The sequence below is a fragment of the Ambystoma mexicanum genome, chromosome 10, assembly GCF_040938575.1.
Source record: "Ambystoma mexicanum isolate Mex_15411 chromosome 10, UKY_AmexF1_1, whole genome shotgun sequence".
In the NCBI taxonomy this organism is placed as follows: Eukaryota; Metazoa; Chordata; class Amphibia; order Caudata; family Ambystomatidae; genus Ambystoma; species Ambystoma mexicanum.
Genome location: NC_090932.1, coordinates 1,699,864,511 through 1,699,877,088, shown reverse-complemented (window position 1 = coordinate 1,699,877,088; position 12,578 = coordinate 1,699,864,511). Strand labels below are relative to the sequence as shown.

The following is a 12,578-nucleotide window of genomic DNA, read 5'->3' as shown; positions in this document are numbered from 1 at the left end:
CAGCCTCATTGTTCAATTCCTCTTCATCTCAATACTAAAAAAAAAAATAAAATGGGTTGGGTGAGAAGGTAAATAAGGTTGTTGGGCAAGAAAACTTGGGATTTTTTTATCTGCGTCACAATAAGCCATGTAAAGGCACATTGGCGTCATTAAGAATTATAGCTGAAGGTTTATTTTGATTCAGTATTTTGCTGCTGCTCTGGAGTTCGTCATTCCCTATGTGTTCCTCCCGCGGATAGCCACCCCCAGGGTCATAGTCATGTAGATTTTGCCTTTCCCTGGTCATGGAAGAGAAGCTTCTCTCCAGAGAATCAGGGAAGATGTTGCTAGATTTGTTACAATATACAGAAACACACAACACATTTTATTTCGACACCTACCTGCTCCTCGTTGCCTAAATGCCAGGGCATGGCATGTACACACGGGCAGGCAAGCAGGTCAGGGGCTATGAGTCGGGCAGTGCCACGGCCAGGGGCAGCAGGAAAGGCATTGCTGCTGTAGCCGTGGTGGGTGGCAGAGTGGCTCTCAGGCATCTGCACACGCACACACACACACACACACACACAAAAACCGTAGCACTAAATGGTGTAAGGAAGGCATAGTATCGACAGTAAGACAGACACGGGATCACAGTTTAAGGGCGTTTATTGAACTACAAAAGGGGGTTGAAAAATGCCCATCTAATCCTAAATCTACAGATGGGAGCAAGCTATCAAATAATAATAACGCAGTCCTAGTGGAGACTTGTCAAAATAAACTAATAAACCTATTGCCAATCCTTCCCTCTAAATACAAATAGTGTGGGAAACAGGATGACGAAAAAGAAAGAAGTGTTCATAAAATGATATATGTCAGGATTTTCAGATCGTTGGCCTCCCTTGCCCAGGTTTTCAGCATGGGACAAGGCAGAATACTCAAGCTTAGCACAGTCTCTGGCTTCTCTAGCACAAGGATACAGTTCAATCATTAGCTTCAGAGCCTACTGTGCCCCAGTATCTTTGCCTTTCTAATTCTCTTATTTATGAGCGCCTGATCAGACAAACAATTAGTTCTTTTCCTCTTAGAATTTCATAGGTGCTCAATTTCTCAGGCGATTCACTATTCACCTCGGAACCCCCTCAGCCGGGCTCAGATCCTTTTCAACACACTAGTCAATCAGTCTCCCTCCGCTGGGCTTGGACTGATTTCACTTTCCAACTTAACTTTTAACACAAACTTGCTTTACCCAAAAGCTCTCAGCTGATCTCCCTCCGCCAGGCTCAGACCAACTTTATATACTTTGTCATCAACTTTCTTTATGCCATGGACTTCAAAGACTTTTGAATGTGCACAGGGTTTTGCTTGACCGGTTGCAGGGCCACTTCGATTTTACAATACTTTATCATCCTTTTCGATGTTGCCACTTTTCGGTTGGATACCGAACAGAGACTTTCGAATGCACGCACATGTGGTGCTCGACCACAGCAAGGTATTGTAACTTGGCTTCAAAGTTCAATCACTCATCTGTTAAATTTTGTTTGCGTTGATTAGCACATACACTTCCTGTTCGCTTCAGCTTTCACTATACAGTGTTGCCGCTTGAAACCTTGGCTTCAACACAGACCGGTCTGATATCAGTCTCCCCAACTCACCGGCTATGCTAACTTGACTGGAGTAGCTTAGTTGTAGGAGCCAAGGACAGTACCACAGCGGCAATCAATTTTCCCCACCTTGACTATCAACACAGAAGAGCCCCGGGTACCTCCGACACACAATGCAGGAATCTTGAGCCTTGATTCCAGATCTTACATTTCCTATTCTCGAAGGTTCATGAAAAGAACGGCCTCTTGGTGAAGAGATCAAGGGTATGTCTCTCCTTACGATCCCCTTCGGTCTTGCCGTCTTTTTCCTTGTATTAAACTCCCATCTTGGAACTGCTGCTTCCAGCATGCGCTTTGCCCTGCTCAGTGTGCTGTCGTACTCCGCATTTTATCCATGTGGTCAAGTGTAATGGAGGTCAGGTGTGTGTAATGGTCAGTAATTGCCTGACCCAGCGCGACCATTTATTGGGACATGATATGTATACAGCTCGGGTGTTAATCCATTCGTGTCGGGAAGGGGGAGGGGGTTTTGAGTGTCTAAGTATCCTACCTGGTAGGATGGGTTAAAAGTGTTACAGGGAAGGGGAGCGTCTCGCCATCCGGTGTCCCACTCTCACAATACCCCTCACCCAGGTGATCATCCCGCACTGGTCCACCCCCAGGAACTGGATCCAAAAGCGATGGCCATGTCTTGGCCACCTGGATGACAGCTCCCCGGGGACTAGCGGGTGAGACACCTCCAGGTTTCTCACACTGGTCCAGGTGGACGTTTGTTTCTGGGCTGGGCGAGTGGATCATTTTCTACATAGCAAATCTGCCCTCTCTGGTACCTGCCTGCCCATGTCGGCTCCAGAAAGTCTGGGCCTGGGCGGCCGATGGCAAAAAGTGCCAGAGGAAATTGCATTTGCAGCATAGTGCAATTTTCATCACCCAGACCAAACACTGCTGCCTGGGACGATACCCTGCGTTTTGCCAAACGGACGATCATCCAAGTCAAGGGTAGGGCCACCTGCAGCAGGGTCGCAGTAAGCACAGTACATGTGCAGCCATGAGCCCAATATTTTTTATTTTTTTTGCTTTTAACTGCGAGTAGAGTTCCAGTCCAGAGGGTGGGGGATATGGGCAAGCACCCCTCATGGCTCCACCCCGGCTCAGCCACTGTTTCCGGGACCGCTTACTATGTGGGTGCCAAAAATCAAGCTTCACTTTGGCTCAATACAGTTCCTTCAGGGATTTGTGTGTAGGTCCAAGAAGTAGACATAACTAGGTTTTCTTTGTGGTGTGGCAGAGCAGGTCGCCGAGTTACCCTGACCCGACTTCTGCGTTTTCTGCTGCCAGAGAAGGTTAAGGCATTTGCTAAAAGCATCGAGAATGTCTTGGCCGAAGACAAATCTACATTGAGTGAAATACAGGCATTGATAGGAAGGCTTCATTTCGAAGCAGAGGTAAACACATCTGGCTGGTTATTTGTATGGTGTTTGTCAGTGGAAACTGCTGGAATATGCAGAGGGGGCAGGTTTGAAAGAAAATTTGAAAACGTGGCTACACTTCCTAAAGGACGTCAATGTGGTGAGCTGGTGGATGACCTCCTGAGTATTATTCTCACAGGTGAAGCAGTTCACCGACGCTTCCGGTACACATGGTTTTTGGGCCATCATGGGGCATGTATGGTGCACTCCGATTGGCCCAAGAAATTGAACAAGAGGTATTTGTTAAAGAACAGAACTGCACGGAATCTGTACAAAAAAAACTGGTGTGGGAAAAAAACGAAATCCGAAAAGTAAGCCGCTCCCCTTGATGGACATTACCATTCCGGGCCTTGGGGGATGCAGGGGTGTCCCCCACTTCCATAGAAAGGAAAGCGGGAGACAAGCAAAATAAAAAAATATATTTTAAAGCATCAATAGGCAGGCTGCGCACAGCAAGGACACCACACATTGGGCTGCAGATGCTCTCTCTCATCCACAGATGATGACGTTCCAGAAAGCATTACCAGTGATGGACAATTTATGACACTTGTTGACTCAAAGCTCTGGGTTTTGGTTAAGTGGACCTAAAGATTCGAAGACTGGTGAAATGGTCTCTCGAGGTGTCGACAAGAGAAAGATCTAAGCAATAATTCCAAAGTTTTATGCAGGGAAGGAACACACCAAGTCTGATTTACAGGAAGAAAATCAAAGGATTTGTGGTATGGGCATGCAATGTAGAAGACTATAAATGTAAGCCGAGCCCCGCCCCGCCCCATGTTGCACATGAGAGGGCACAGGGATGGACAGGCCCCTCCTCACAGCGGCCCTTAAACGGGCAGAGTTTGGAAATTCACTGCTTTACTGAGGATGCCTGGTTATTTTGCTCTGCATAGACTACATTTGTGATGTGGGCTTAGGTATGATGCGGAGGAGTTTTTGTAAGTGCCATGAAGAAATGTTCTACATGTGGCATCTCAGAGTCCTCTGTTTTGTACGAGTTTGCTGTAGTACGAAGAGGGATAGGTAATGTAAGTGGGCACGCTTTCATCCCACGCGATTTCAGGTAAGGATGGAAGACAGACATAGTATTATAGGTGCTGCAGCGGTCCAGGCTATTGGTATGGGAACTCTTGTGCTGCATTAGCCCCCGTGACGAATCCCTGGATGTTGTCCCTTCTCCCCAAAGGGAAACCCCTTCCCATGAAGCCAGGGAAGTGAGGCTACAACCCAATAGTCCCCCCTTGTACCAGCCGGTGGATCTCATGTGGAGGGACCCCCCCCTTGGGACTAGGGATGATTATCTGGGGAGAACTCTGTATATCCAGACTATACCACAACCTCCGTCATCCTCCTACGCTATACCGGGTACCATAGTTCCCCATACTTCCTTGTACTTGTGTAAAGTAGATAATCTAACCTCCTTAAAAGGTACTGAGAAGATGAAGAGTAGGACTACCTACGTGGGAAGACTGGGACGAAGAGGAATCCAAGTAACCCAGTTGAGAATTATAACCAGTACCAAGACGAAGAGGCGGCATGGAGTAGATTTATAGTGTCATAGTCGTACATAGAATACAAAACAAAAAGCAATTAATGACTTAACACATACCATAAAATACTCAACCAATTGCAAGAAAGAAAAAGAAAGAGAAACAAAAAGGATCCCCCCCACACGCTTAAAAAACAAACTTAATTCATAAACGCAAACTGTTCATACAAGATCATACAACAGAGCAAGTACAAAAAAAGGAGCATCAAATCATGAGCAATAGCACATTTCATGATTACTCAAAACTAAATCACTACACTGTTCTCTGATGTATGCCCCTCCCTCCCTCCCTCCTGTCCCCAGTTTAAGGGCTCTCACAAGAGCAGCCACTTCAAAAGTTAAGTTCCGCAAGTTCAGCCACTTTACATCATGGACACATTTCTGGAAACTTGCGACTCTTAACGCCTAAGTTCCTGAGCATTTTGATAATAAATGATGAAGCGACTGAGCTATATCTTCTTTGCATCCGTCACAACTGGCAGTACAGAACTGCTCTCTATTTCTTATAGAGAGAATTTCCAGCTTGGGGAGTACATTTTGTCTAAATCTTAGAAAGTCTGCTCTGATCGCTGGATCAGGTGACTCTCAGATATTGGGGCATGAGAGACCTCGGTTTGTCTAACTGTGAATATGAAGCAGAGATCTTTTCAAGCCTCATATTGTCGATTGTCCGAATCCAATGCTATGTTGCAAACAAACTTTGACATCCATTGGATTATGAGTCCGGAGTTCCATTGAGCATTCTGAATTACGCAGAATTTCCTGCCACTTTAGGGTCAAATTATTAAGGAACACATTTTCTCCTTTTCCCAAAAAAAGTGCTACATCTTCGTATGGTGACCCCTTTGGTGGATCTAAAATTAGTCTCAGCATGGATATCCATTTCCACTCCATCATAGCCCTGAAGGAAGTCAGTCCGAGCTCAAACCTTAGACACAGTCAATATGGACAATAGGTGAGTGACTGGAACATAAGAAGTGAAAATGGCATTCACCCTCCCCTCGAGGGGCTGCAAGCAGGTCGGCCGTGTGGCGAAGGGAAACACAGGGAACCGAGACACAAGGTGAGAAGGTGAAGCCTCTGAAAAGGGTCGAAAGAGAAAGAACCCTTCTCCCGACTGTAAGCAGACTGCCCATCCCGAAGGAAGAGAAGAAACCAAGTGGTCAACATCAGAAAGGCAGGCCAGCAGGGAGCAGCAGCTACAGACATGCCATAGCTGGAGCAGACCACACAGACCGTGGGATGGCAAAGATTGAGTCCTGGGATTGGCCGGATCCTGAACAGAAGCTCCCTGGAGGTAGGGGGCTAGCTGGTGGAGACAGAAGAATGGCCTGGGGCCTGTGATGAATCTGAGGAGGGCATCCCTTCTCCCCTAGGAGAGGGGGAGGGGGACCTTTCTCATGGAGGTAGGGCGCTGCGTCCACAGTGCAATTGTCCCCATGTGGGTGGTGTACTGAGGGAGGAACACATGGGGAAGGAATTCCTCTATGGGATTGGGGAGGACCATTATCGGAGCATGCGGTATGACTCCTGCTTCAATACACTTACCCCCTTCTACAAACCTAAATCCTCCTTCCCCCTCTCTAGATAGAGCCAATGTCTTTTGTTGTCAACTCAATCAATCCAACATACATGACAATACTGAAAGACCAGAAAGTACAAAGTGTTATTTATACACATACTTTTTAAACTGGTACTGTGAAGTAGATGGCCAGGCATCCTAGGAACACTCTAGAGAAGCAGAGTGAACGGTCTAACTTCTCAATGCAAGTGATTTTCCCAAAGCAGTACAGCAATCCCATGCAGGAGACTGAAGGCAGCTAAGCTGTGAGAAACCAGACGGCGTCTGACCCGCTAGTTAGAGAGAGAGAGTGATCTAGAGAGAGACATCTAGAGAGAGACATCTAGAGAGAGACCTAGAGAGCGAGATCTAGAGAGTCTCTCTCCCTCTCTCTCTCTCATCCCTCCCTCTAACACCTTTACCCCATCATACCAGGTAGGATATGTGGGAACCTTATCCCCCGCCCCTTTCCCTTCTCCAACACTTTCACACTTTAATGCGGACAGCCCGTTCTGGTGTCCCACTACTAAGGTCAGGCAAGGTCAGGCAATTACTCACACCTGACTTCCATTAAACTTCCCCACATGGATAAAAGGCAGAGCATGAAAGCACACTGAGCAAGACAAAGCACACAAGGAGCAGCAGTTTCGAGTCGGCGGCCAAACGAGGGGAGAGGGACGGCCAACCAACAAGGGTTCACAAGGAGGGAAATGCCCTTGACCTTTTTGGCAAAGAATAGTTTCTTTCAAGAAAGCCAAGGCCAGGAAACCAGGCTGAAGAATCCTGCATTGTTTGTCGAAAATACCGGATTCCCTCCTGTGTAACTGATCAAGGCAAGGAGGAGCAGCAGCCGCTGTGGTATCGTTCTTGGCTCGAAGAACAAAGCAGCACCAGAGAAATCAACACAGCTGGCGACACCGATGCAAGACCAGTCTGTGTTGAAGTCAAGGTTGCAAGCGGCAACATTGTATACCGAGCACTGGAACAAACATTGTTAAATGCGTATGATGAAAGACGCGAGTAAAGCTATACTGCTGATGAATGCTTGAACTTAAGAAGGAAATATACTAAACCGTTGACAGAGTGGTCCGTCACCCCGAATGTGATCAATCGAAGGTCTCAGTGAAGTACCCCACCAAGAGTGCTAAAAACATTGCGTGAAGTAAATCAAAGTGATCCTACAATGGTTTAAGCAAAACCCATTGCACATTCGAAAATCTTCGATTTTGACATCAAGAGGAAAACGTAGAAAAAGAGATTACATGGCCCAAGGCCGAACTAGGGAGACCAAATGTAAACCTTGTGGTAAAAAGAAGGGTTTGAGCCCGGCGGAGTGGGACCCGTGGTGAACAATGGTGTCCAGTCAAAGGATCGATTACAAAAGGCTCGAATTCAAAAAGGTGAGTCAATAGGGTCGAAAACCAAAGGTTCCATTTTTTTTTTTTATATATTTGTTTTTGGGTTTTCCGTGTAGGTTAAAAAAAATGCTTTTTAACACAAAAACGGGGGTTTTGGTAAACCCCCCCCCCCAAAAAAGAAAAAAAAAATGTTTTTCAAACCTTTTGTTTGAGACTATTGACTCAAACCTTTTGTCATTCGACCCTTTGCAGTCGATCCTTTGACCTATAACCGTGACCAATAAATCACCTGAGATCTTGTGAATGTAGAAATTCTAAGAAGAAAGTAACTTTGATGTTTATTTGTTGCATTAGGCCCTCTCTAACGCTTCGGATTGTAAAGAGACTTTGGCGCAGAAGGCCCTGATATTTGTGTTTGGAACTGCATCCTTGTGGCCGAGAAGCCAGAGAGTGTTTGGAGCACGAACGTGCCACCTTGTCTCGTGCTGAAAATGTGGGGGGAAGGGAATACAACTGCTGACATATTTCTTGACACATTTCTTTTTGCATAACATTGTTTCCCACACCCTTTGTTATTAGAAGTAAGGATTGGCAATAGGTCCATTAGTATAGGCCCTTTTATTTTGACAGACTCCACTAGGACTGCGTCATTATTATTTGATGATCGTAGCTTGCTCCCATCTTTAGATTTAGGATTAGATAGGCATTTAACCGACCCATTTAAAGTTCAATAAACACTCTTGAACTGTGATCACTTGTGTTTGTCTTCACTGTTTGATACCATCACTTCCTTACAGATGAGTGGGGGTGGGAGGCAGAGACAGGAGAGACAAATATACATATATCCTCTGAGGAACAGCAGGAGCCGTGCACAGGAGCAGCTGAAACGAGCCAGAAGGGAAGCTGTAGCCAGAGGAAACAGAGAACCTGAACGTGGTCCGCGAGGAGAACACTACTCTGGTTGCCGCTGAGTGAATCCTGTAAGGGCCCCAGGCCCTGCAAAGTGTGAGAGAAAGAACATGCAGCCGGGAAGTGTTGGGATGACTGTAGAGCTGCTGCAGACCCCGATGGAGACGTGAACGCTACTGGAGCCTCTGAAAGAGGCGCAGCAGCCAAGGAACCACAGATACCTGCAAGAAAGAAGGAAACGGGTACGTGGGTTGTCCGGGAGATGCTGGAGGTCAGGAAAGCAATGGGGTGAACACAGAAGCAAGAAGAAGGGGGCCTGGGACCCTGAAGGCCAACGAGGCAAAGCAGAAAGCGTTGTATACTTGGCTAGAGTGTGAACCAAGCGGATACAACACATCAGCGCAATTGTGGCGCGCATACTCAAGAGGGTCTGGGACCCTGACGTTAAAAGAAGCAAACAAGGAAGAGTTGCATGCTTGGCAGGAAAGTAAACCAAGCAAGCACTAAGTTACATTGCAAGACTGGGTCCCATGCACATATGAGAAACCTAAGTTTGAAGTGATGAAGATTAAGAGGGTCTGGGACTCTGCGAGAGAAAGACAGTCCATGATTGGCCGGAGAGTGAACGAGCCACTTTGCAAGTCTGGGACCCACACCCATATGAAGAGGTTGGAAATAAGAGGTTCAAGATCCCTAGAACTGATAAAAGGGATCCTACGCTTGGTAGTGAATTGTGCCGTGTTGGAGTGGATTGTGCGGAGTTGGAGAGGAGTGTGCTGAGTTGGAGTGGATTATGCTGAGTTGGAGTGGAGTGTGCCGAGTTGGTAGAATAAAATATCTATGAAACCAAGGAACAGTTCCTTGTGAATTATCCAGTGACATTTTACCTAAGAGAGAAAAGGTGCTCAGAAGCCCAAAAGGAACAGTAATAAAGATAAAAAGAAGACTAGGGGAAAGAACACAAGCCTAGCATTGGTATAGAGCGCTTGATAAGTGTACTGTGCCAAGCTGGTAGGATGAAGAACTGTGACGCTAATAAACAGTTCCTCACAAGTTACCCAGTGAGATAAGTAAAGGAGTCTATGGGAAAGGAGTATAAACGCTAGCACTGGAATCTCGTATTTTGGAACGCTGTTATTACCAGAGAGATTGTGAACTTTTCTGTTGGTTGAAAGGACAATGAACACGTGTTACTTTGAGAGGCGATCCTCCTTGCAGAGTTACTTTAGATTGTTAGTGTTCGGGACAGAGGTAGGTTTGACACACAACAAGTGACAGACCTTTTAGTTTCAGACTTCCCGACTAGTTTTCTTTGAGGTTGTGAACCCTCTCTTAGATTTAGGGCAAGAGGAGCATATTTCCAACCCACTTTTAATTAATAAAAATCTATAACCCAAAACATGCCACCATTCTGCACCCTCACAGGCCCTACAAAGAAGGGCGGAAGTATCCCAGAGAACAGGGCTGAGAAGAGAGCCTGGGAAAGAGACTGTGTACGCGTAATTGCACCTGAAGTGTCTGGGACCCCCAAGTGCAGAAAAGAAGGTCTCACAGTTTTATGGGCAATAGCAGTACCTGGCAGGATAGCGAACCAGGCCTGCTAAATGATCAGCAGAGAAGCCAGAGAAACACCACAGGAAGGGAGTCATTCCCTCTGGCATTACGAGAAGCCCCCCCCCCTCACCCCGATGCTGAAAAGACATCACATCTGGTGTTGCGCAATAGACACAACACAGAAGGCAGTCTGAATAAAACCCTGGGGAAGAGAGTCATACCCCATGGGATAGAATCAGACACTCTCCATGGATCCAACAGAAAAATCTGTAATCATCATCAATAAGGAATGTGCATGTTTTGGGACTTTGAGTTGAACCAAGAACTTGTAGTCCTCTTTATGACTTTCTACTGGGAACTTTGTTTTCTCCTCGGAATAGGATTGTGGCCTGGGGAAGGGAGTCATTCACTCTGGGAACAGTCCCTTGTTTCCATGGAACCAGAGTCCGCTCTCCAGAGGAAGGGAGTCATTCTTCTGCACCAAGAAGACTCACCAATCCTTTACTTTAGCCGTAGGTGCAAGGGAAGGAAATAGGTTTCTGATACAGGACGGTGGGCTTTTTATTTTCTGGGACATCCTGACAGCTTTCCTTAGTGTTTAGGCTGAGGCAGGGAAAACCCTCTTAGAAGATAGGGAAAGTTAGAGTGTTCTCTTCTTTTTCTGAAACAAATAATAGGTTTATAGCCAAAAGAATGACACCTGTGTGTCAGTCTCCTCCTTCCATACCCTTCCATGCCCCCTTAGATTCATGGGGGCATTACGAGGTGAAGCCAACACGAAAGAACTGTCAGGAACCACAGGGTGCTGAACAGCCACCAGCATCGACAACGAAACTCGAGGCAGGGGGTGGGGTGGAATACGCCTGAGAGGCCAAAGTTGAGGTGGAGTTGCGGTGAAACCCTTTCCAGCCCCTAAAAAAAACTGTGCGAGGCGGCCACAGAGCACCTTGTGTCAAATAATGGAGACAACTGATCAGAAGGGCAAAGTAATCGTGAAGTAACAAGTATGCAGTCTAATGTAAATGTAAAGTCTAGAGACGGACACGCAGGATCCGTTAGGAGAGACCCACGGGGAGGAATAGTTTAACGATTCCGTCCTCGGGTACAGTTCGAAAGCCAACTCAAAAAACCTGAAGCTGTGTCGCCTGTGTACGGATCACCTGCAAGTGAACACCTTTCAACAAAGCAGCAGCAGCAGCTTATGCTTCCGACCTGAACGTGTATGTAGTGTCCTATGTTATTAGGCCTGGACATCGATAACTGCTTTTCATCCGTTTATTGGGCGAGTGAGTGACGGGAGTAGTGGGGTGTTGTTTGTGAGACTTGTTGTGGGTCGAATGGCAAGGTGTGGGTTGCTGCTGCCAAGCCTTCTTACTTCAGGTCTAGGCACATTTTAATATTTTGCGGCAATAGGACTCAGGGTACCAGCGAGGGATGACGAGAGTTAGTACAGTGATGCATTTGGCGTTTTAGGAGGCTAGTGTTGAAAGCAGGCAGGATGTCATTCACTGTGAACTGCAATTTCAGAGCACTTCAATAAGAGCAATTTAAAAATAAAAACTCTCTCCAAAAAATAAACACTCTCTCAAACCTCTTGTACTCAAGAGCCCCACCGCGGTGAATGGCTGAGCACCACAATGTAAAAGTTTAAAACATGACTTACACATTTTAATGGAAAAATAAAACAAGGTTTTGTACATTTCTGTTTGCTCCCCTTCACTTTTACTTTGAAAAGGCAACGCCTGTAAAATGCATTTTAGGCAGGCGCAATTCTACAATCTAGCTGTGATGAATTACACCATTTAGAAAGACCCCTTTGGAGCTTCTGAACAGGGGGCACTCTGCTTTCTTCTGCAATGCTGATCTCCAACAGGGAGGCGCGTGCCTGTGTTCGATGGGGACACCTGGAGCGGATTAAGGCATATTCCTCAGCCATCCCTCCCTCCCTCCATGTGGTCTCAGATCCCTTTTCACATTGAAAGATGGGCTTTTCATAAACACAAAAGGTATTACCAAGAAGGAGCCGGCCTGCTTTGTAGAGATGAATGAGGAGGGCCGCCTCAAAGTCTTCCTCTGCGACTAGGTTGGCCACTTCGGACGAGCTTCCAAAACCAGCAGCATCTTTAAGCACACAGATGTGTCCTGCCGCCTCCAAGTGATCTCTGTGTGGATGAAAGAGATACATGGAGCTGGGTGATTGAAGAACCAGTAGGACGACAGCAGTGCCTTCTCAAACACACACAGTCTGCGTATCAAGCCAGGTTGTCTACATGCTGCATAAACCAAACTACATTCAATCTTCACTTCATTAGCAAAACTAGGGCAGGTCTTACTTTAAGCTAAAGAGTGAGCCTTTCCAGATAACAGCGTCTCTACAGCATGGAACGGAGCATCATTGGCAACAGAAGATCCTTCAGGAGCATGCAACACCGTATCTCCAGCAGGGAACGGAGCATCATTGGCAACAGAAGATCCTTCAGGAGCATGCAACACCGTATCTACAGCATGGAATGGGGCATCATTGGCTAGAGAAGATCTTTCAGGAGCATGCACCACCATATCTAAGAGCATGGAATGGGGCATCCTTGGCTACAGAAG

At 46.5% G+C, this 12,578-nt stretch overlaps 1 protein-coding gene across 5 annotated transcripts in view; it reads right to left on the bottom strand.

Annotated features, from left to right (window-relative positions):
- Positions 1-12,578, bottom strand: part of GLT1D1 (glycosyltransferase 1 domain containing 1) — a 924,582-nt gene that overhangs the window by 807,548 nt on the left and 104,456 nt on the right. For all 5 annotated transcript variants that reach the window (XM_069620127.1, XM_069620130.1, XM_069620126.1 and 2 more), the window contains exon 2: positions 11,994-12,142. In XM_069620127.1, coding sequence (XP_069476228.1) covers positions 11,994-12,142 — 149 coding nt within the window. The remainder of the gene's footprint in view (positions 1-11,993; positions 12,143-12,578) is intronic.